The sequence below is a fragment of the Anolis sagrei genome, chromosome 6 (genome assembly GCF_037176765.1).
Source record: "Anolis sagrei isolate rAnoSag1 chromosome 6, rAnoSag1.mat, whole genome shotgun sequence".
NCBI classification, from domain to species: domain Eukaryota; kingdom Metazoa; phylum Chordata; class Lepidosauria; order Squamata; family Dactyloidae; genus Anolis; species Anolis sagrei.
This window is the reverse complement of record NC_090026.1, coordinates 109,990,435-110,011,745: the sequence shown is the minus strand read 5'-3', so window position 1 is coordinate 110,011,745 and position 21,311 is coordinate 109,990,435. Positions and strand designations below refer to the sequence as shown.

The 21,311-nt window shown below is 39.8% G+C and overlaps 2 protein-coding genes across 10 annotated transcripts in view; one reads left to right on the top strand and one right to left on the bottom strand.

Moving 5' to 3' along the window:
• The window catches only part of ABI1 (abl interactor 1), a 121,241-nt gene extending 117,220 nt beyond the window's left edge, over positions 1–4,021 (top strand). For all 9 annotated transcript variants that reach the window (XM_060782446.2, XM_060782450.2, XM_060782443.2 and 6 more), the window contains one exon: positions 1,088–4,021. In XM_060782446.2, coding sequence (XP_060638429.1) covers positions 1,088–1,263 — 176 coding nt within the window. In that variant the 3' untranslated portion in view covers positions 1,264–4,021. The remainder of the gene's footprint in view (positions 1–1,087) is intronic.
• Positions 3,797–21,282, bottom strand: PDSS1 (decaprenyl diphosphate synthase subunit 1). The gene is made up of 11 exons (XM_060782453.2): positions 21,104–21,282; positions 15,831–15,895; positions 12,914–13,034; positions 12,672–12,802; positions 10,580–10,721; positions 9,203–9,314; positions 9,002–9,111; positions 6,715–6,795; positions 6,448–6,561; positions 5,199–5,279; positions 3,797–4,314 (listed from the first exon to the last, which is right to left on the bottom strand). Exons 1-11 carry the CDS (start codon positions 21,188–21,190, stop codon positions 4,174–4,176), a joined length of 1,185 nt encoding a protein of 394 aa, XP_060638436.2. The 5' UTR covers positions 21,191–21,282; the 3' UTR covers positions 3,797–4,173.
• Between the last annotated feature and the right edge of the window lie 29 nt (positions 21,283–21,311).

The window sequence follows — 21,311 nt, the reverse complement described above, 5'->3', positions numbered from 1 at the left end:
TGTAAATATTAAGTAATATTGTTCTGTTAATATTCTGGATACTGTTCCTGGTGTTGCAAGCTTTGGCCTAAATCTTATTGATAGTCTTATATAGAATAAGAGCTATTGCATCAATGAGAATTTGTAAGCGTTGATTCACCATATACCACATGATCCAGTAAATTGTTATTGTTGGTAGGGTTCAGACTTTTTGGAATTGTTAACTGAACATTTAACGTTGCATACAACAGAAGATTTGGAATAGACACTATTATTTGAGTAAATGGGGGAAGTATATAAAATATATAATCTAGGCATGGTTTCTGACAAAATATTAGAAAGGACTTGCTATTTTGATTCCATATGCCCAAACACTTGATAGATGTGTCTATTTTTTTCATGTCGGGAGTAACTTGAGAAACTGCAAGTCCCTTCTGGTATGAGAGAATTGACTGTCGGCAAGGACGTTAAACAGGGGATGCCTAGATGTTTGATGTTTTACTATCCTTGTGGGAGGCTTCTCTCATGTTCCCACATGGGGAGCTGGAGCTGACAGAGGGAGCTTTCCCTGGATTCAAACCACTGACCTGTCAGTCAGCAGTCCTGCTGGCACAACTGTTTAACACTTTGTGCCACCAGGGGCTCCAATATATGTCTATGACAATGAAGGATCCACATTGGGACTGAGATAGTCTGTTAAATTTGGTGGGGGTTGGATTTCACCTGTATCGTCTATGGATAAAATACGGGGAAATGTATGAAACTGTCCTATAATGAAGTGTTTCTGTTGGTCTGGCCGCAGCTCTTCAAGAATGATTCTTAGGCCTTTTGCCCAAGATCCTTTGAGGTGCCAGACATTGAATCTGCGATGCCATGCATGCATACCATATGTTCTGCTACTAAGTGATCACTTTGCAATTAAAATACAGATGCTGGTGTTTAAAATGCCAGATTAGTCTAGTTCTGGTTGTTAGTGTGCATCTGTCCATTTGGAATGAGTTTGCAGGTTAAATTCCGAAACCATTGCTGTCAGCCCTATTGCTCTTGAAGCAGCTTTGAGCCCGATTTACGACAAAATCCATTTTGACTCTTTTCTTCTCGTTCCTAGTTGTTGCCATATATGACTACACAAAGGACAAGGATGATGAGCTGTCATTCATGGAGGGTGCAATCATTTATGTTATCAAGAAGAACGATGACGGCTGGTATGAAGGCGTTTCCAACAGAGTGACTGGCCTGTTTCCTGGAAACTATGTTGAATCAATCATGCACTATGCGGATTAAGGTCCCTCTTCAGGCCAGGTCTTGTATTCAATCATGCCATAATTATTTACAAAGGGTAAACTTAAAAGGTTAACACTTGTCTTAATACTCTTTTAAAACGTGCCCATCTTTCCAGGCCATACTGTTTAAATGGTATGATTGAATGTTCATCCGTAAGCATTTGTCTCTACAGAGTTTGTAAAACGAGCAACTGTTTATTACTGATTATGCTTATTTACTTAATGCATTGTTGATTTCTATGGCCAGCCTAAATATTCTGGGGAAGTAGGGTATATAATATTTAATGACTCATGAATCAAATTGTGCCATTACTTTTTTTTTCAGTGCAGCATGGTAAACTAACAACTATGTTAGACTAACTTTAAATCTGGTTGGAAATTTTGATAGTGCTGGTCATTTACCTTTGTTTAGATTCCTGCTCATCCTCCAAGTATAGTATTCATTTAAAAGCATGCATACAAACTTATGTATTGAATTATACTTTTTTTCCAGAAAAATCCAAGATGCTTCCAATTTGTTGTAATCTTTTACCTGGAGTACTTTCACTAAAAGTTTATTCCAATGAGTCATTTGAGTCTCTGAGGTGTTCATGTGAATCAAAGATGGGTGGTCTTATGATGTGTATGTACTTTGTACCTGAGGTTTATTTTTTTTAATTTTTTTGGAGTAAAATTGCATTGAATTTTCCATTCATAAAATACATAAGTGAACCAAAGGTCTTGTCCATTACGTCTGTTGGCTTGCCTTGCAAAGCAATATTAAAGCAGCGATTTAGCAAACTTCCCCCTTATCGGCAGGGTTGCCATTTGATTACAAGTCTGCAATGAAACATCCCCTTAAAGCAGTGGTTCTCAACCTTCCAAATATCTCGACCCCTTAATACAGTTCCTCAGGTTGTGGTGACCCCCAACCATAAAATTATTTAATTATATAATTATTTCTACTTCACAACTGTAATTTTGCTACTGTTATGAATTGTAATAACATCTGAAATGCAGGACGTATTTTCATTTACTGGACAAAATTTGGCACAAATACTCAATATGCCCAAATTTGAATACTGTTGGGGGTTGATTTGTCATTTGGGAGTTGTATTTGCTGCGATTTATAGTTAACCCGCAATCAAAGAGCATTCTAATCTCCACCAGTAATAGAATTGAACCAAACTTGGCACACAGCATACCCATGCCCAACAGAAAATACTGGAAGGGTTTGTTGGACATTGACCTTGAGTTTTGGAGCTCAATGTAGCTACATCCAGAGAGCACTGTGGACCCAAACAATGATGGATTCGGACTAAACTTGGCATGAATACTCAATATGCCCAAATGCAAACACTGGTGGAGTTTTGGGAAAATAGACCTTGACATCTAGGAGTTGTAGTTACTGGAATTTATAGTAAACCTACTATCAAAGAGCATTCTGAACTCCATTAATGACAGAATTTGGTCAAACTTTCCACACAGAAACCCCATGACCAACAGAAAATACATTGTGACCCCCCGTCCCTCAGGTTGAGAAACGCTGCCTTAAAGGAAAATGAAGTTTCTTTATGTAAAATTGCACAACTCCTTAGCTTCATTTTTTGTGACTGGAAATGATGACATCAGAAGACTACCACTTATGCCTCTTTGAATAGTTAGTGTCAGGACAAGCACGGTAATAACAGGGTTGCGGGGGATTTGTTTTTCTTCATTTACCACATCACTTAAGCGTTGTCCATTTAACTATGAAGGTCTCATATCCTGCTGAAAGTAAAACTGCATCAGTGGAGGGATTTGCTACTGACTTGTCCACATTCACTGTACTGAAGTAGATTACTGGGGTGAGGGTTAGATGTCTCTATGAATAATACACAGAACCTGTGGGCCCAGATGGAGGTGAGCAATATCAGAGGTGCTTATCCATGCATCTCCTTGAGAGGAGCCAATATCAGCTCACCTAGGTTAGGACACAAGCTGTCACAGTTTATTTTGCTCCTTTGAGAAAGTGTGCACTTTGACACCTCCATTTTGAGCATGAGGTCAGCCGAAATGTCTAGTTTGTTTGTACAAAATTTGTATTACTTAGATACTCTAAGACAGACTATGATTTAGGAAGGGATTTGTTTCTTTTTATTTAGGAAACCTGTATTTGGGGCATTCAGTGCTGCTCTGATGGATATTAAGCAGGTGTACTGGATGTGTGAAAGCGGTTGCAATTATTTTCTAGTGTGACATTAAACACTGAAGGAGTCCTCGTCTCCTTACCTTAAAAAAAATCTAATTATATTCAATGCTTTTTTGCCTTTTCCTAATTGTTAACATGTTATTTCTGAGAAGAATTAGCATCCCATAAAATCTCTGTATTTCCCTTTATAAATTGGACCATCTCTTCATCTGTATATAACCTGTTTTAATTACAAAATTTTATGTACAGTCTTTTATAATAAACCGATCTCCTTTAATTTTCTGGGTACTCTGAGATTCTAACAGGCAATTAGGTCACTCAAGGTATTTTTGTAGTCCCAGCAACACACCAGGGATTACAGAAATGAGTTTTTTCATCACATTGATTGTATTTATTCTTTGTGGCCTTCAGTGTCAATATTGAACAATGTAAACAGTGCCCAGTGAAACAAGAACCCTCCTTGTAAAAAAAGAGAAAAAAAGAAGAGAGACCACGCAGACACAGGGCATTGCTACCAGCTTAACAGACAGATCATGTTTTCATCTTTTTGTATGGCTTCCTTCAATAAAACATTTGTACTTCATATAAACCCTAGTTATATTTCTTTCAGTGAGGATAACTTATTTTATTTTATTTAAAAAAGGATGGTTACTGTGCTGGAAGTAAGCCAAGATGTTCTGCAAATATAGTTTTAGGCACAGTCTGGTAAATTAGCTGCCAGAATGAATGGAAGGAGATGTGTCATTTGTCTCGGGCGAGAACAATTTCTGCCAGCTGAACAAGGGCATCTCTTTCCGGGGAGGGCCTGAGCTTGCTGATCTCTCTCATTGCTTCATGGCAGTAGCGCTGGGCGAGGTAAGTGGTCTGCTGTATACCTCCACTCTGAAAAACAAAGAAACAGCGCTGAAGGTCTGCAAGTGGAAATTACCGTTTTTATTCGTGCATCTCTCTCCTTTTTGGCTAAAAAACATTACTATGTGTATCTCTCTCTTTTTTTGGCTAAAAAACATTGCTAAAATTAGGGTGCACATTAGTTTTGAATATTATGGTCATCTAAGTGCCCAACCAAAGGAAAGGGAGAAGTTGCTTCAGAAGCACCACGTGGAGCAGCCATGGGAAAAAGAGGAGGAAAATCACAGAGAGGGAAGCTACTTGCTTTTAAAACATTTTCTGTGCCCCTACCCCAAGTTTAGACTGCTACTGAAGCCAAACAACTCAGTCGTTGCTGAGTCGGCCTCACAAAGTGATTTTTTCCAATTCCTTCACCTGGTATTCATTGATGGTCTCACTTTCAAATATTAACTCTGTTTAGTTTCCAAGATCAGATAGGACTTTCCTGGTTACACTATACTTCAGTCCCACTTTAAAATTACCTGCAGAATTCTGGGGCTTGTAGTTGAGTGAGTCCCAGGACTTATCTGGCTGAGAATGGGAAAAGTCCTGTCCCTCCAAACTACAAACCCCAGAACTCTGCAGGAGGCAGCCGCCACAGGATTGAAAGAAGATGGCAAGTACTGGATGGCATATGTTCTGTTTCAGAAACTAGAGCTGATTTGATCTATCCAATGCGATTTTCTGAATCAGCACCCCAAATAACCAAACCGAATGTAAAGTTGACCAAAAACCGATTCGTAATCCTTTTGGTACTAATGTTGGAGAATGGTCCCTGGTCAAAGTGGTCCATGGTCAAAAAAAGGTTGGGAACAACAGCTGTAACACAAGACACTATAGTGAATACGATCTGTTTTATGTTATTCTTTTCTTACCTGTAAAACATATTCCTGGGCACGTTGGACATCTCCTGGCAAATTAAATCGCCTCATTATCATAGCATTGATTTCTGGAAACTGAGCAGAATGAAGAACAAAGATTAACTCTACCTCCAAAAATCTATCCTTGAAGTATACAGCATTGTATTCAACTGATTGCAAACTTGGGGAGCATCATCTTACCCTTTTGCTTCACAATCCAAGCAGATTTACAAAACCTTCCCAAAAGTTAGTCCCAAACTTTCCCCCAAAAAGATAATTTTCATGCAAATCAGGCTAAGTGAGATTAATATTTCTGTAAATGTGATTTATGTAACAGGTACCTAACTTCACAGATCTATGTTTTAATTCAGTTGTGAGGGTGGATTGTAATATATTTTAGAATTAGACTACAAATCAGAAAAAAGAGGGAATGGTTACAGTGGCTGGAAACTATCAATAATGGATTAGAGCAGGTTAGTAAAAAGTACACTTGCAGATCCACCGCGGGGGACATGATAATTTTGCCATGATTTTTTTCCCTTGGGAAAACTCTTTGTCAAACAAAGTGAACCTGAATGTGACTGAGTTCCTGTTTTTTAAAAAAGGAAAATATTTTTTTAAAGTAACTCCTCCCTACAAGAACTATATGGCAAGATTTTTTTCCATGTCAGGAGCAACTTGAGAAACTGCAAATTGCTTCTGGTGTGAGAGAATTGGTGGTCTGCAAGGACATTGCCCAGGGACACCTCGATGTTTTACCATCCTGTGGGAGGCATCTCTCATGTCCCCACACGAGAAGCTCGAGCTGACAGATGGGAGTTCACCCGCTCCCCGGATTTAAACCACTGACCTTTCAGTCAGCAGTCCTGCTGGCAAGATTGCTCTAGCCTATCAACAAACCCTACTACATTCGTTATTTTTGACTATGTCATAAGAAAGTGGGACATTATAACTAAGAGTTGAATGTTACTTTAGAACTGGCGTGGACAACTTCGGCAGGTCTGAGGGCTAATGCCTGCTGGGAAACACCACCCCCAGTCCTGCTGGTTCTAAGCACACACATACCCCATGCAAACTGAACTATACCTCCTAAACATCAAAACCCGCTCCCCTAGTCCAGAAGACATATATTTGTGTTGATTGGCAATCCTATTCCATAAATCCTATTCCTTAAATATAAGCCTTGATTTGCAGAATGGGCATCTTTCATGTGCCAGCTGAACTGTTTAACCTATGAAGAAGACAGTTTCTTTATTAAACCTACCTGCTGACATGCAAATAATACAGGACCAGTGGCTATTCCAAGCTTAAGGTCTGCTGACACTGGCTTCCCTAACTGCTCAGAACAGGATGTAAAATCCAGCACATCATCTATGAGCTGCAAACAGAGAACAACCAATGTTATTACAGTATACACCTTAAGATCTTCTAACAAAGCACTCACGGAATAGTTATAACATATGTGCTTTCAGTTTGTTACTACAACTTGCTTCTTATGAGTGTTTCCTTAGTTACCGATGGTACGCCCTACCTGAAATGCTATTCCAATATTTTTTCCATATTGGTACGCTATTTCATGAACTTTGGGATCAGGGCAAGCTAGAATAGATACCTGAAAGGGAAACAAAAGAAAACAGCTTGTTAATGTGCACTGTTTGTACATGTGGCACAGGAACAGTAAACACCTGAAGAGAGAGAAGTCTTCATTAGTTGCATTCCTGACCACCCCCAGAAACTATTTACACATTTAAGTACGCACAAACCTAGACCTATTAAAAAAAACATGAAGCCAGACAGACTGCAGCATGAAAAAAATTGCTCTGAATATAGATTAGCCCGATTAAATATTTATTATGGCTGCTCATATCACTGCCAAGGCAGAATTATGCCTTGCAAGCTGATTGTCCATTGCTAATGCAATGACAATTTGAGTTGAACACTACATGCATAAATATATATTGGGAACATGGGGAGTTAAGAAGAATGGTAAAGATACTGCCTATGGCAGGTATGGGCAAATCCAGGCCTGGGGACCGGTTGCGGCCCCTTAGGTTTTTTTCTCAGGCCCTCCTCTCTCTCACCATCCTATCCTTTATTCCTCCTCTCTTTTCTTCCTTCTTCCCTCCCTCTTTCTCCTTCCCTTCCACCCTTTCATTCTTCCTTCCTTCTTTCCTCCCTCCCTCCTTCCTTCACTCGTTTCCCTTCCACCTATTCATCCTTCCTTCCTTACCTCTCTCCCTCTTTCTCTCTCCTTTCTTCTCTCTTTCGATCCTCCCTCCCTTCCTTCCCTACCTTTCTTCCTCCCTCCATTCCCTTCCACCCTTTCCTCCTTTTTGTCTTTCCTTCCTTCTCTCTTTCCTTCCTTCCTTTCCCTTCCACCTATTCATCTTCCCCTCTCTCCCTTTCTCTCTTCTTTCTTCTCTCTTTTGATCCTCCCTCCCTCCCTTCCCTACCTCTTCCTCCATTCCCTTCCACCCTTCTTTCTCTCCTTCCTCTTTCCCTTCCACCCTTTTACCCTTCCACCCTTTCCTCCCTTTTGTCTTTCCTTCCTTCTCTTTCCTTCCTCCTTACATCCCTCCCTTTCCTCCCTCTTTCTCTTTCCATTCTTCCATGCTTTCACTCTTCTTTCCCTTTCTCTTTCCTTCCTCCTTCCCTTCCACCCTTTCATCCTTCCATCCCTTTTGACTTTCCTTCTCCCTTTCCTTCCTCCTTACCTCCTTCCCTCCCTCTTTCTCCTTCCATCCTTCCACACTTTCACCCTTCCTTTCTTCTCTTCCTTTCTCCTTCCTTCCCTTTTCTCTTTCCTTCCTTCTCTTTTTCCATTATCCTTCCTTTCCTTCCTTCCATTCTGGCCACATAGTCTTGGAGGTGTCTATGGACAACGGTGGCTCTTCGGCTTAGAAACTGAGATAAGCACCAGCCCCCAGAGTCGGACACGACTAGACTTAATGTCAAGGGGAAACCTTTACCTTTACTTTTTAGCCTGAGTCAAAACTTGAACTAGTGATAATAACTCTTAGAACTAGGAAATAATGTGCATATATATATTCTATAGTCTCTATTAAAAAATCAAAACAAATAATCAGGTGGGAGACACTGAGAAACCAGTCATTCAAGGGCAAAATGTAACATAACAAACAGCAGAATTCTGGTATCATAATACCAGAATTAGGAATTCTTCATAAACAGATCAATGTTTATGAAGCTGAATAAACATTGCAAAACATTGCTGGATAAACACTTAGATTGGGACACTGACATGAACAAAGGCTGAATAGCTATTAAGTCCCTTCATCCTGCTAGGGATGGATGGCCAATTGTGTGATATTAAGGGCAAAGCGGCATTAATATATCAGATTTTGGGGGCAGGAGCACAACCAATCCCAATTCAAAGAACCTCAATTTTTTTTGTCCCTAAGTCGTAAGGGCTGTGGAGGACATTTTTCACCATGTTTGCCGTCTTCCCAGAACTCGGTTTTGGCTTCCTGCTTACTTCACGTTTTAAAAAATGCCTTTCCTGGATTTAAAGCAGGCTCATAATATAAAGAAAATGCCACCTAGGCTTTCTGAAGGGCATTGAGTGCAATTTCTTGATCCTTGGAAGACTCTGAAAGCAAAATCTCATCTCTGGGGACCGTACTTCATCCATCCTGCTCTAAGGCATGACACATATCGGCAAATTGTTTGCAATAAGTTGGTTTTTAGTGCCAGAGAAGCAGGAAGTAAATAGATCTTTAAGCTAGCAAAGAAAAGAAGTGCCAGAATCTCATCTCTACATCACAGTATTATTAACAACAGGAAAGACGGAACGTACATACTGCTTTACAGCTGTGTGCTATAAGGCTAGCGGTCTTCTTAAAGGTTTTCTCGAGGTAGTGAGCAAATCTCTCATTTTCATTTTCTTTGGAACCCAGCTGAAGAAATTCACCTATAAAAGAGGAGGTCACCGATATCATTCAACTGGTTACCTAGACAAAATGTCATCACGTTTCGCTAGATATGTTCTTAAAAAGCCTTACCACGCACCAGATCCTCAATTGCCCGTGTTAGCACAGAAACAATGGTGGTGTTTCCAATACGTGCTAAAGTTTGTGATGCTACGGCCAGGATGAAATCACCAGCTAGGACTGCCTGGAAAAGAATGAATTGCTTTAAAACAGAAACTTTTTGTTTTAGAATGCATCAAAATTGTCTCCTTCTCCTGATAATCTATATACCTAATGAAAAATTTTATGTATGTGTGTGGCTGGGGTTCCCACTTCCACAGACAACATGCATTGGTTGCAATTCAAAGCATATGTCGCAACTCAGAGTAGTTTCCACCTTGCTCAAGACAGCAGCACACATCAAGGCTGTAGTTTTGTAGTTTATTGAGAAAAAGCAAAATCAAAACAGAAAAATAAAGATGCAAAAGTTCAATAGGCAAAACAGTGTCTTAAATGCAAATCCAAGATCCACAGGCAAATAACATAAAGCATAATCCCTTAGCAATGGTCAAACAAGAGTCCATGGCAAACAGGTAAAAACAGGATCAGAATCCCAGTCTTCAAGAAGCCAGAAGCGTTCTGCAAAAGCCAAAGCAATTCCACAGAAGTTCACGGGTAAGAAGCAACATTGGACTGACAAGAAATGCCTGTCAGCTACATCATTAAAGCATTGCGTTGACCTTTGGCTTCCCTCTTGCTAGCAAGGCGTGTGCTTCTGCGAAGCCTTAATTATAAATGGTCCTGTCTGCTCATTAATTCACCATTATCTTCAAGGCTATACAACTCCTTATCTCGGCACAGCTGGGCCAGATCACTCTGGGAACCGAAATTAGTCTCCACCTGCACTTGTGGGATTTCACTGTCTCTATCTAAAGGCACATTCCTTTCCCCGGGGAACAGGTTTGCTGTTTCTTCTTCAGAACACTATCAGCCCCGTCTGGAGCATGTAAAGCAGTGGTTCTCAACCTGGGATCCCCCAGATGTTTTTTGCCTATAACTCCCAGAAATCCCAGCCAGTTTATCAGCTGTTAGGATTTCTGGGAGTTGAAGGCCAAAAACATCTGGGGACCCCAGGTTGAGAACCACTGATGTAAAGGAATCTGTAACCCATCAGCCTCCTCGTCATCCTGCAGAAAGTCAGGCTCAGAAAGCCCAGCTCAGGCCCCAAAGGCCCAAACAGTTCAGTTTCAGACTCAGACTCAGACTGAGCCACAACAGCATATTGGTATAAAAGAAACTGTTCCATCTAAAACTTCTATCCTCAATTATTTTGTTTTGGAAGTATAAGGTAATGTTTGCCCTCACTTCTTATTCCATTATTACTGAATGTATACTTTTTCTCAAACGGTTCTGGCTTTTCACGTAAAACCCACACTCCATATGCAAAAGTTCTTGCACTGTTAAACTCACCTTCCTTTCTCCCCAGACATGATTAACTGTCAGTTTTCCTCTTCGTGAATTTGCATCATCAATTACATCGTCGTGAACCAGACTAGCCGTATGGATCATTTCTGCAATTAGAGCTATAGAACGCTGGCTTGCCTGCACCTCCCTAAAATGGAAAGGGGGTGAGATCAAGAGAAAGTAAGCCATGGATCCTGATCGGAACAGGACACGAAACACAAATTTGTGGTTCATGGCAAATATTTCAATGTTCAGTGCCTCTGCAATAAACTTCCATCATGCAGACTTACTTACTATTTCCTTCAAGCCACAGCATTTAACACTCAAAATTGGGTTTTAAAAAGTAGTTCTGATCTCGTAGATAATATGGAGATTAGAAGGACACAATAGTGCAGAATGAATGTAGAGTGAGAAACTATCCTCTTATTCTGAATATTAACATTTGGTTATCTAGTAGGGGAGAAATGAAGTACCGTATATTCTTGAGTATAAGCTGACTTGAATATAAGCCGAGACATCTAATGCTACCACAAAAAACTGGGAAAACGTATTGACTCGAGTATATGCCGAGGGTGGGAAATGCAGTAGCTACTGGTAAATTTCAAAAAAACAAAAATAGAAACTAATAAAATCACATTGAGGCATCAGTAGGTTAAATATTTTGGAATATTTAATATTAAAACTATAATTTAAGATAAGACTGTCCAACTCTGATTACTATATATGCCGACCAGGACCCAAATATCAGCTGACCTGAATATAAGCCGACCAGGACCCACATTCAAGTATAAGCCAAGAGAGGCTTTTTCAGCCCTAAAAAGGTCTGAAAAACTCAGCTTATACTCGAGTATATACGGTACTTCTTCATGAAACATAGGGTATTTTATTTCACAGCATGGTGGACTGGAAAGTAAAATGAAGGGCTCTTAAGGAATTAGCTCGATTTATCCTCTTTGATTTTATTGATGAATGTGAGCCACAGTCGCTAAAACTGAAATTTCCAATTACTGGACGACTATTTCCATTAGACTCTGCAAAGTTTATCTAGGGAAAGTACCTGATCAGAATGAATGTTGGGCCAGACTAGATCAATAGAAAATCCACTTTTCTATTATGTGTGTCTGCAAACAACACTTTAAAACGCTTGACGAAGAAAGCACCCAAAGTTTTACATGGTTTGGAGCTTAGGCACAGTAAAAGTTAATTGGTCCCCATGGAACCATATACAGTGTTCCCTCACTTATTCCAGGAACCCCCGCAATAAGTGAAAAACTGCGATGTAGGGACGCTATACTGTATATGTACAGTATAGCTCCGCCCACTCCTCTCTCTCTTCCTCTCCTCTTTTCTCCTCCCTTCTTCCCTTCTTATCTCTGTAAATAAATCTTTTGTGATTTTTAAGATTGGACTCTGCATGTTTACCTCTTAAGCTCTAAATTATTTACAGCCACATGGCACTTCACGCTCTGCTCACTAATGAGCTGATGCTCAAGCTGGGTTGTTGTAGGTTTTTTCGGGCTATATGGCCATGTTCTAGAGGTATTCTCTCCTGATGTTTCGCCTGCATTTATGGCAAGCATCCTCAGAGGTAGTGAGGTCTGTTGGAACTAGGAAAATGGGTTTATATATCTGTGGAATGACCAGAGTAGGACAAAGAACTCTTGTCTGTTGGAGCTAGGTGTGAATGTTTCAACTGACCACCTTGGTTAGCATTTGATGGCCTGGCACTGCCTGGGGCAATCTTTTGTTGAGAGGCGATTAGATGTCCTTGATTATTTCCTCTCTGTTGTTTTGCTGTTGTAATTTTAGAGTTTTTAATATTGGCTACCAACAACCCAGTGATTCCGGCCATGAAAGCCTTCGACAATACATTGATGCTCAAGCTTTTAGTATCCTGTTTGATTTTTGAATTCTCTGCTATATTTTAGGGCAGTTTCCCTTAATGATTTTAACAGCCAAAAGCTACAAAGTGGGTTTTAGTAACTCTAATAATGAAGTGCAACAAGAGAAAGCCCATGGTGGCGTAGTGGTTTGAGTGCTACAGTAAAACTTCTGGAGGAACTTAGAAGAACTTCAAAAGAACCTTTTAAGTATTTACCCAGAACTGTTGTGATGAAAATTGCACGCTCTAGCCATTAATACCACAATCATTGGTCGAAAAGCCTTCCCTTTTCCATCAAAGTAATATTCACACATTTCTCTAAGATCTGTCGTGGATGCCCGTAATTCCTGTAAACAAACAAAAAAGCAACTCTGGGCAATTGCTCTAGTAGTGTAAGTCAATTAAATATAAATGGATTGAGTCTCTTTAGCAGAACCGACCCTGCAAGAGTAACTTACCTTTTGAATATCTTCATAGAGATTTTTTAAGTCTTTCCTTCCGAGTTTAAAAGGATCTCTGTATTTTTCATCACTGACCGCTTTACCACAGCTATGTGTTCGCACTGTTGTGTGATGAAACCTGGAAGTAATATTAGCCAAAATATTCACATTGCAATCATGAACTCCAAGCAATTTATATAAGGAATGAAAAATATCCCGTCAAACATTGGTGGCCTACAGTTCCCATCATTCCTCACCATTAGCTGCATTGATAAGGATTGATGAGAATTTATTAATTTCTGAGCATTGTATACTGCTTGTATTTCAAAAACAAAAAATAAAGCTGCCTCAATAAAAACAAATCCAATAAAATCAACTGCAGCCCAATAAAAGCATATTCCCCACTTTCTAGTTTGCGTAATTTTCGTTCTAAAGTTATAAAATCCTCTACTGCTGCACCATTGTTTCCATGTACGGGTTTATAGAAGCAGATGTGAGAATGTGATGAAACAAGGGCCCAGCAGCTGTGTTGAAAGTGAAAACCTCTGTAACCCTCTAGTGAGCTCTACAAAGAGAAAACTCTAATACTGTAAATGTTACAAGTTTTTTGAGCTTAGCTTTCTCTCTACTGGTAAGTCATAGGTACATATCCAAGGATTTGTGCCAAGCTAGATATTATAAAAGACATGGAGTATCTGCTGCTCCACACAATTCGTTCCTCTGCTTTGTGGCATTCCTAATACAAACAACATGGATGCGATATCACAGCACACATTTCCCAATCCTCTTCAAGTAATGTTGAATGGAGATATGCAAGACACTATTTATTATTTAAGATTTATGAGCCTATTAAAGCATTAAGATAGGCTGAGGAAGTCCTGCTCTAGGTCCCACCGCCTTCTCAGGAGTGACTGGTGGGGACGAGACAGGGCCTTCTTAGTGGTGTCTCCTCAGCTGTGGAATGCCCTCCCTAGCGAGATTAGATCAGCCCCCTCCCTCCTGGAGTTTAGGAAACAATTTAAGACGTGGCTTTTCGAGCAAGCATGCTGGGAGTGAGATCAAATAGTCAAGATATATTTGGAATTTGTGCAATGTTGAATGTTTTGAGTTTTATGAAGATTATATCTGATGTTTTATGTTTTATAGTTTATTGGTTTTAATCTATCGTGTATGCTTTTAGTCATGTCATGCATTTATAATTTGTAAGACATTGAATTTTACCGTATACTTTGTTGTGAACCGCTTTGAGTCCCCCACCAGGGGTGAGAATAGTAGTATATTAATGAAACAAACAAACAAATTAGAATGGGCCCAAGGATCCATGGGTGGATGGCAGAATCGGTGTATACCGAGGGCCAACTGTATGTCATCACAGCTCATACCATCTTGTGGTATCTAACAAAAGATGTAGAAGAGTGAAGGAACCATAGCCATATCTTCCACAGCATCTAATTTGACCTCCAGTAACTGACAGTTTGATTGGCTTGTTTTTATAACCTCTGTATCAGCACTGGGAACTATGCCACTAAACAGTCATAAATATTTAGTGGAGTCCACAAATGCATTATCTAGCCATACATCTAGAACAGTGGAATGCAAAGCATGGCCATTTTATTAGGCCCCCAAGAGCCCACAAGCAGCTGAAACATATTTTGAAATCTTAGGCAGCATGGGGATGATTTAGCTGTATTGTTGGGATGTTTTAGAGCCAGGAAAGGGGTTTTGAAAAAGAAAGCAAATTAGAAATTGTGAGGTCATGAGGCCTGTTTTTTTAAAAAAATATTTTCTCCTCTGAAAATGTTTTAAAATTCAGGGCACAGTGCATGCCTCCAAACACACACCAGCTCTAGACACTATAGGGGCCTACACAGCATGTATTTTAGTGGGTTAATTTTGTTTTAACAGGCCTTCTGCAGTCAGGCAGGCATAGTTGAGGTATATGGCATGACAGAAAGTTGAGACAAACTGCATCACACACTAGCCTTGATGCAGATAAAATACTTTTTTTAAAACCAGTGACTTGTTTCAGTACTCCCTACAGCAAGGGCAACTAGGCTGTAAAACAGGAAATAGAATAAAGCTTGTGTATCAAAATATCACTGACAAGTGAGGCAAAGTAGACTTGCAGAAAGACTTGATGAACACTTAAAACTATGAATGTTCCAGCAAGATATGTTAAACAGTGATGAAAATCTTACAAGATCTATATATGGATAGGATTTTCTTTATTCTTCCTGATGGGTTATGGATTCTATGTCCAGTTCTGAATCAAACTAAGACTTCCTCTGGATCCTAAATGATGTAGTGCCTGCAAAGTGCAGGATCTGATCTAACAAAATTGTTCTTGGCATGATCTTCTCCCAACTCTTACTATCTTTACTTCAGCTTTGATATCACAACAGGGAAAAGTCATTTGAGGAACACTAACACGTCTAGAAGCAAAACAATTTGTGATGTTGGTAGGATCCTGTAAGGACATCCCAGTGAGAAGTGTTCCAAACATGGCATCCACATGACTCAGCATTTTTAGAGAAATTAAAGTAGAAATTAAACCAAGTTGATTGTGAAGGGAAGGCAAGAACTTAACTTTCCAAACTAGTGCATGACAAAAGGAGATCTGTGAATGTGACTGTAAAATAATGTATCGATTTATAGTTATATTGGTAATGGGAGCATCAATAGCAGTTACACCTTTAAAAAGCTTCACCTTGTCTATCAAATACTCTTGTTTATGATTGCCATAAGTTATTTAGTTATGACATCCAGTAGATAGTGTACATGACATCAACAAATGGGCAAAGACAAATGGATGCAGGGCTATGTAGTGACCAAATGGGCAGGAACTGGAAAGTTTTGTCAGCATGCAGTAAAAGTCAATTGCCTTGCAGATTCTGAAAGGACCTGACAATCATGCAATACAATGTTTTGAACTTACCGCCAAAATATACTGGGCATTCTTGGAAATGATAAAGATGAACTTTCTCTTAGAAAATCTGATGTCTACATGAAAAAAGAAAGGAAAACAGAGATCAGTGTTCATTTGAAAATAATTTTTCAGAGTCATTGAATGTGGCCTTGAAAATGTTACATACATTATCTGCCAGTCTATCACATCTACCTATGTTAGCCATCTATAGTATAGTAACAGCTTAAGATTAATGATTAAACCAATTCCAATTTACAAAATTCTACTCTGACGCTCAGTATACACAAGGAAGTACAGTGCTTACAATGAAAAGTGTCTTCATTTTACATCCTCAAGACTTTTCCCCATTTCTCACTGCTATTGGTTTATTTCCTCTTATGACAAAAGCAAATCTGCAAGAATTTTGCAGTCTCCATATAAGCATTCTGAATCTATACTGTTCTTGTTGTACGAAGCTGAAAGATGTTACACAAGCTCCGAAGTTGCCAAAACACATGGGTGCATGGCCCAAGAAGCATAGAATGGAGTTATGCTCACATCTTCTCACAATTTTCGGTATAACATATGTTATAGGACGTTTTTCTAGAGCAGTGGTTCCCAACCTGAGGTCACTGGACCACCAGTGGTCTGTAAGAACTAAAATATGGTCCGCAGCCACACCATTACTACACCGTCTCACAAAACCCTCTTATAGTGCCGAGGCTTATTAAGTATGGTTTTATGTGGGCAAGCAGATGGTGACTACTGGAAGGCATATGTTCTGTATCAAAAACTAGAGTTGATGTAGTCTATCAAATGCAATTTTCTGAATCAGCACCCCAAATAACCAAACCGAATTTAAAGTTGACCAAAAACTGATTCGTAACCCTTTTGGTACTAATGTTTATGACACACCTACACATTTCAGCTAACACACCAATGTGTCAAAACATGTAGTTTGGAAAGCTCTGCCCTAACCCCAGCAAATGTAGACAGTTGACTATAGTGTATATTAGCCTAGAAGTCTACGTTTTTGTTTCAAGAGAACAACAGAATCCAGAACCTTGGGCCAATCACAGATATATAAACCCTATTTTCCAGTTTCCAACAAACCTCACAACTTCTGTGAGGATGCAGGTGAAACTTCAGGAGAGAATGCTTCTAGAACATCGCCATACAACCCAAAAAACCTACAACAACCCAATCACACTTAGCCTGCCCTACTTCATAGGGCTGCAGTGCATATAAAGATATGAAACATAGTACCAAGGACAATGGAATGGAATGGATATATGGACTCTGATATATGGACTCTGACATGAGATAGTTTTTATGATTTTAATAGGTATTGATGTTTCATTTTAATTGTTGAACTGTTATATTTTGTATTGTTTGTTGTGTGATTTGGGCATCTAATTGTGCCTCCTTTGTAAGCCGCCCTGAGTCCCCCCCGGGGTGAGAAGGGCGGGGTATAAGTAGATGAAATAAATAAATAAAAAATAATACCATTCCACACTGCCTTCCTCTCAATAGAAGCAAAGGCAGAATATAATAACCTATAATTGACAATAAAATGTTAACTTAACAAATACATTCAATTCATTCTGCAGGTGTGTAAATTAGCAATTTTGGCCACCTGTCATCATTTTATAGGATGAGTTCAACTTTGTCCCTCACCACAAGTTGAGTATCCTTTTTCCAGAAATAAAAAATGCTCCAAAATCTGAAAATGTCCACGAGTGGATGAGAAAGTGACATCTTTGCTTTCTGATATTCTGTATATAAACGATATGTTTCATGCAAATGCTACCCTTTCCTTCAAGCCATGTGTATAAGGTATATATGAAAAATAAAATAATTTTGCCCCCTTTAATTCTACCCCTAGTTTGGTGAGGGAGGAAATCTCCCAACATCACTCATCTTCCTCACCCTGATACTTTGCCTATTTTTTAAATATATATATATACATTATTAATATTAACTTTCAACTTTTAAAATGATGGTTATATATCTTGATAATATAAGACCCCAATCCAGCTATCGCACTTCTGCTTAACAACCCTGTTACAAGTTGAGTATCATTATTCAGAAATCCCAAATGCTCCAAAACTATTCATATGGGTGGCTGAGAGAGGGACACTTTCATTTGCTGATGGTTCAATGGACACAAACTTTGGGTGCGTCTACTCTGTAGCATTAATGAAGTTTAACTGCCCTGGCTCAATGCCATGGAATCCTGGTAGCCGTAGTCTGATGAGATATTAGCACCATTTGGTAAAGAAATCCAAAGATCTTATAATGCTACAAATCCCAAGATTCCATGGCACTGAGTCATGGAATTTCAACAAGTCTTAAACTGCATTAATTTTTACAGTATATATGAACCCCTTGTTTCATTCACAAAAAGATTAGAAATGTTGTATATAAAGTCACTTAACTGGTATCCATGGTGTTTGGTAGATGCTGCATCAGTGTAATTTCTGGTTGCTTGAGAGTTACTATAAAAATACGCCTAACTAATATTATACCATAAACTTTGTATCACTTTGATTTTAATTTTTGTGTATGTGTCAGGAGCGACTTGAGAAACTGCAAGTTGCTTCTGGTGTGAGAGAATTGGCCGTCTGCAAGGACGTTGCTCAGGGGATGTCCAGATATTTTACCATCCTGTGGGAGGCTTCGCTCGTGTAGGGGCATGAGAAGCTGGAGCTGACAAATGGGAACTCACCCTGCTTCCCGGATTCGAACTGCTGACCTTTTGGTCTGCAATTCTGCGAGCACAATACTATAATATTGAATTTCCTGTTTAGACTTGGCTCCCATCTGTAAGATTTCTCTCTATGAACATGGAAATATTTCAAAACCCCAACACTTCTCTCAGGCATTTCAGAGAAGGGGAAATCAGCCTGTGTGGACCCTATAGATAATATCATATGCTGTAATGTCCTGCTTAGTCTTGGCTCCTGTCTCTAAGCCTTCTCTCTATGATCATGCAAATATTCCAAAACCCAAACACTTATCTCAGGAATTTCAAATAAGGAAACCTCAGCCTGTATAGACCCCAAAAATATTATATAATATGCTTGAACATCCTGTTTAGACTCAGCACCCATCTATGAAAATATCCCCCAAATCTCCAAACCACAAACACTTCTCCTCTCTGATAATAATAATACTTTATTTATATTCAGTCCTCTCTCCCTGAGGGAACTCATCCTGTATAAGCCCTATAGATATTATAATACTGAATTTCCTGTTTAGACTTGGCTCCCATCTCTAAACCTTCCCTTTATGAACATGCAAATATTCCAAAATTTAATAATATTGAATTTCCTGTTGGCTCCCTTCTCTAAAAGTTCTCTTTATGAACATGCAAATATTCCAAAATCCAAATACTTCTGTCAGGCATTTCAGAGAAGGTTTCCTCAACCTGTATAGACCCCATATTTAATATAACATGCTTGAACTTCCTGTTTAGTCTTGGCTCCCAACTCTAAGATTTCTCTCTCTATGAACATGCAAATATTCCAAAACCAAACAATTATCTCAGGCATTTCTAAGAATGGAACCTCAACCTGTATAAGTCCTATAGATAATATAATATTCTGGAATTTCCTGTTTAGCCTTGGCTTCCATCTCTAGGACTTCTCTCTATGAACATGCAAATATTCCAAAACCCAAACACTTCTCCTCTCAGGCATTTCAGAGGAAGAAACCTCAGCCTGTGTGGAAGTGCCTGACAGAAGTATTTGGGTTTTGGAATATTTGCATGTTCATAACGAGAAGTTTTAGAGAAGGGAGCCAAGTCTAAACAGGACATTCAATATTCCAGAAAACTGAACCTCAGCCATTATACGACTTATACAGGTTAGACACTGCCAATGATGGGCAGTGTCCTTTGGTTTTGGAATTGTAGTTCACCTACATCCAGAGAGCATTGTGGACTCAATGATGGATCTGAACCAAACTCTACACGAATACTCAATATGCCCAAATGTGAACACTGGTGGAGTTTGGGGAAAATAGAATCTTGACATTTGGGAGTTGTAGTTGCTGGGATTTGTAGTTCACCCACAATCACAGAGCATTATGAGTTATTTATTGTTGTATTGTTGTTGTTATGTTTTATGACGTATTTGGGCTCGGCTTCTTGTAAGCCGCACCGAGTCCTGCGGGAGATGGTAGCGGGGTATAAATAAAGATTTATTATTATTATTATTATTATTATTACTATTATTATTATTATTTATAGTTCACCTACAATCAAAGAGCATTCTGAACCTCACCAACGATGGAGTTGAACCAAACTTGGCACACATGGAAGGGTTTGGTGGGCAGTGTCCTTTGGTTTTGGAATTGTAGTTCACCTACATCCAAAGATCACTGTGGACTCAAACAATGATGGATCTGGACCAAACTCTACAAGAATACTCAATATGCCCAAATGTGACATTTGGGAGTTGTAGTTGCTGGGATTTGTAGTTCACCCACAATCACAGAGCATTCTGAACCCCACCAATGATGGAATTGAACAAAACTTGGCACACAGTTCTCCCATGAGCAACAGAAAATACTGGAAGGGTTTGGTGGGCAGTGTCCTTGGCTTTGGAGTTATAGTTCACCTACATCCAAAGATCAATGATGGATCTGGACCAAACTCTACAAGAATACTCAATATTGATGAAGTTATAGTTCAAGAATACTCAATATTGTTGAGGTTATAGTTCAAGAATACTCAATATTGTTGGAGTTATAGTTCACCTACATCCAAAGATCAATGATGGATCAGGACCAAACTCTACAAGAATACTCAATATGCCCAAATGTGAACACTGGTGGAGTTTGGGGAAAATCTTGACATCTGGGAGTTGTAGTTGCTGAGATTTATAGTTCACCTACAATCAAAGAGCATTCTGAACCCCACCAATGATAGAATTGGGCCAAACCTCCCACACAGAACCCCCATGTGGGCCACATCAACCCGTGGCAGGGGATGGCTAGTAGATAATATCATATTCTGGACTTTCCTGATTTAGCCTTGGCTCCCATTTGTAAGCCTTCTCTCTAGGATCATGCAAAGATTCCAAAAACCAAACACAAACAGAGGAGTCTCAGGCATTGCAGAGAAGGGCTCCTCAGCCTGGGTGGACTCATAGGTGGCATGAATGACAACCTTGCTTGTGCTCTCAAGGGCAGCCAGGCCTCGCCCTTCCTTGCTTCCTTCCTTCCTTCCCTCCCTCCCTGCCATTCATTCTCCCCGCGCTCTCTCTCTCCCTCCTCTCTCTCCTTCCCTCCTCACTCACGGCCTTCCTCTTCCAGGCCAGGCTCCTCCAGAAGCGGGGTAGGGCGCAGGGGCAGCGGCAGCAGAGGAGCCTCCAGGACAGGGCCATGGCCGCCGCCTCGCCCTGCTACTCCTCGCTCGGGCCCAGCGACGCTTTGGCAGGAGCAGCAGCAGGGAAGCCTGCTCGACCCGGACGCGGAAGCCCGGGCCTGGGGCGACACGTGGGAGGC

What these genes read in the sequence shown, in the direction of transcription:
- PDSS1 (XM_060782453.2), bottom strand. Translation starts at nt 21,190, where the DNA reads ATGGCCCTGTCCTGGAGGCTCCTCTGCTGCCGCTGCCCCTGCGCCCTA. An exon ending in ATGCCCAGTATATTTTGGCG is followed by an intron (nt 13,035 to 15,830) that starts GTAAGTTCAAAA and finishes TATTACTTCCAG; the next exon opens with GTTTCATCACACAACAGTGC. An exon ending in AATTGAGGATCTGGTGCGTG is followed by an intron (nt 9,112 to 9,202) that starts GTAAGGCTTTTT and finishes CCTCTTTTATAG; the next exon opens with GTGAATTTCTTCAGCTGGGT.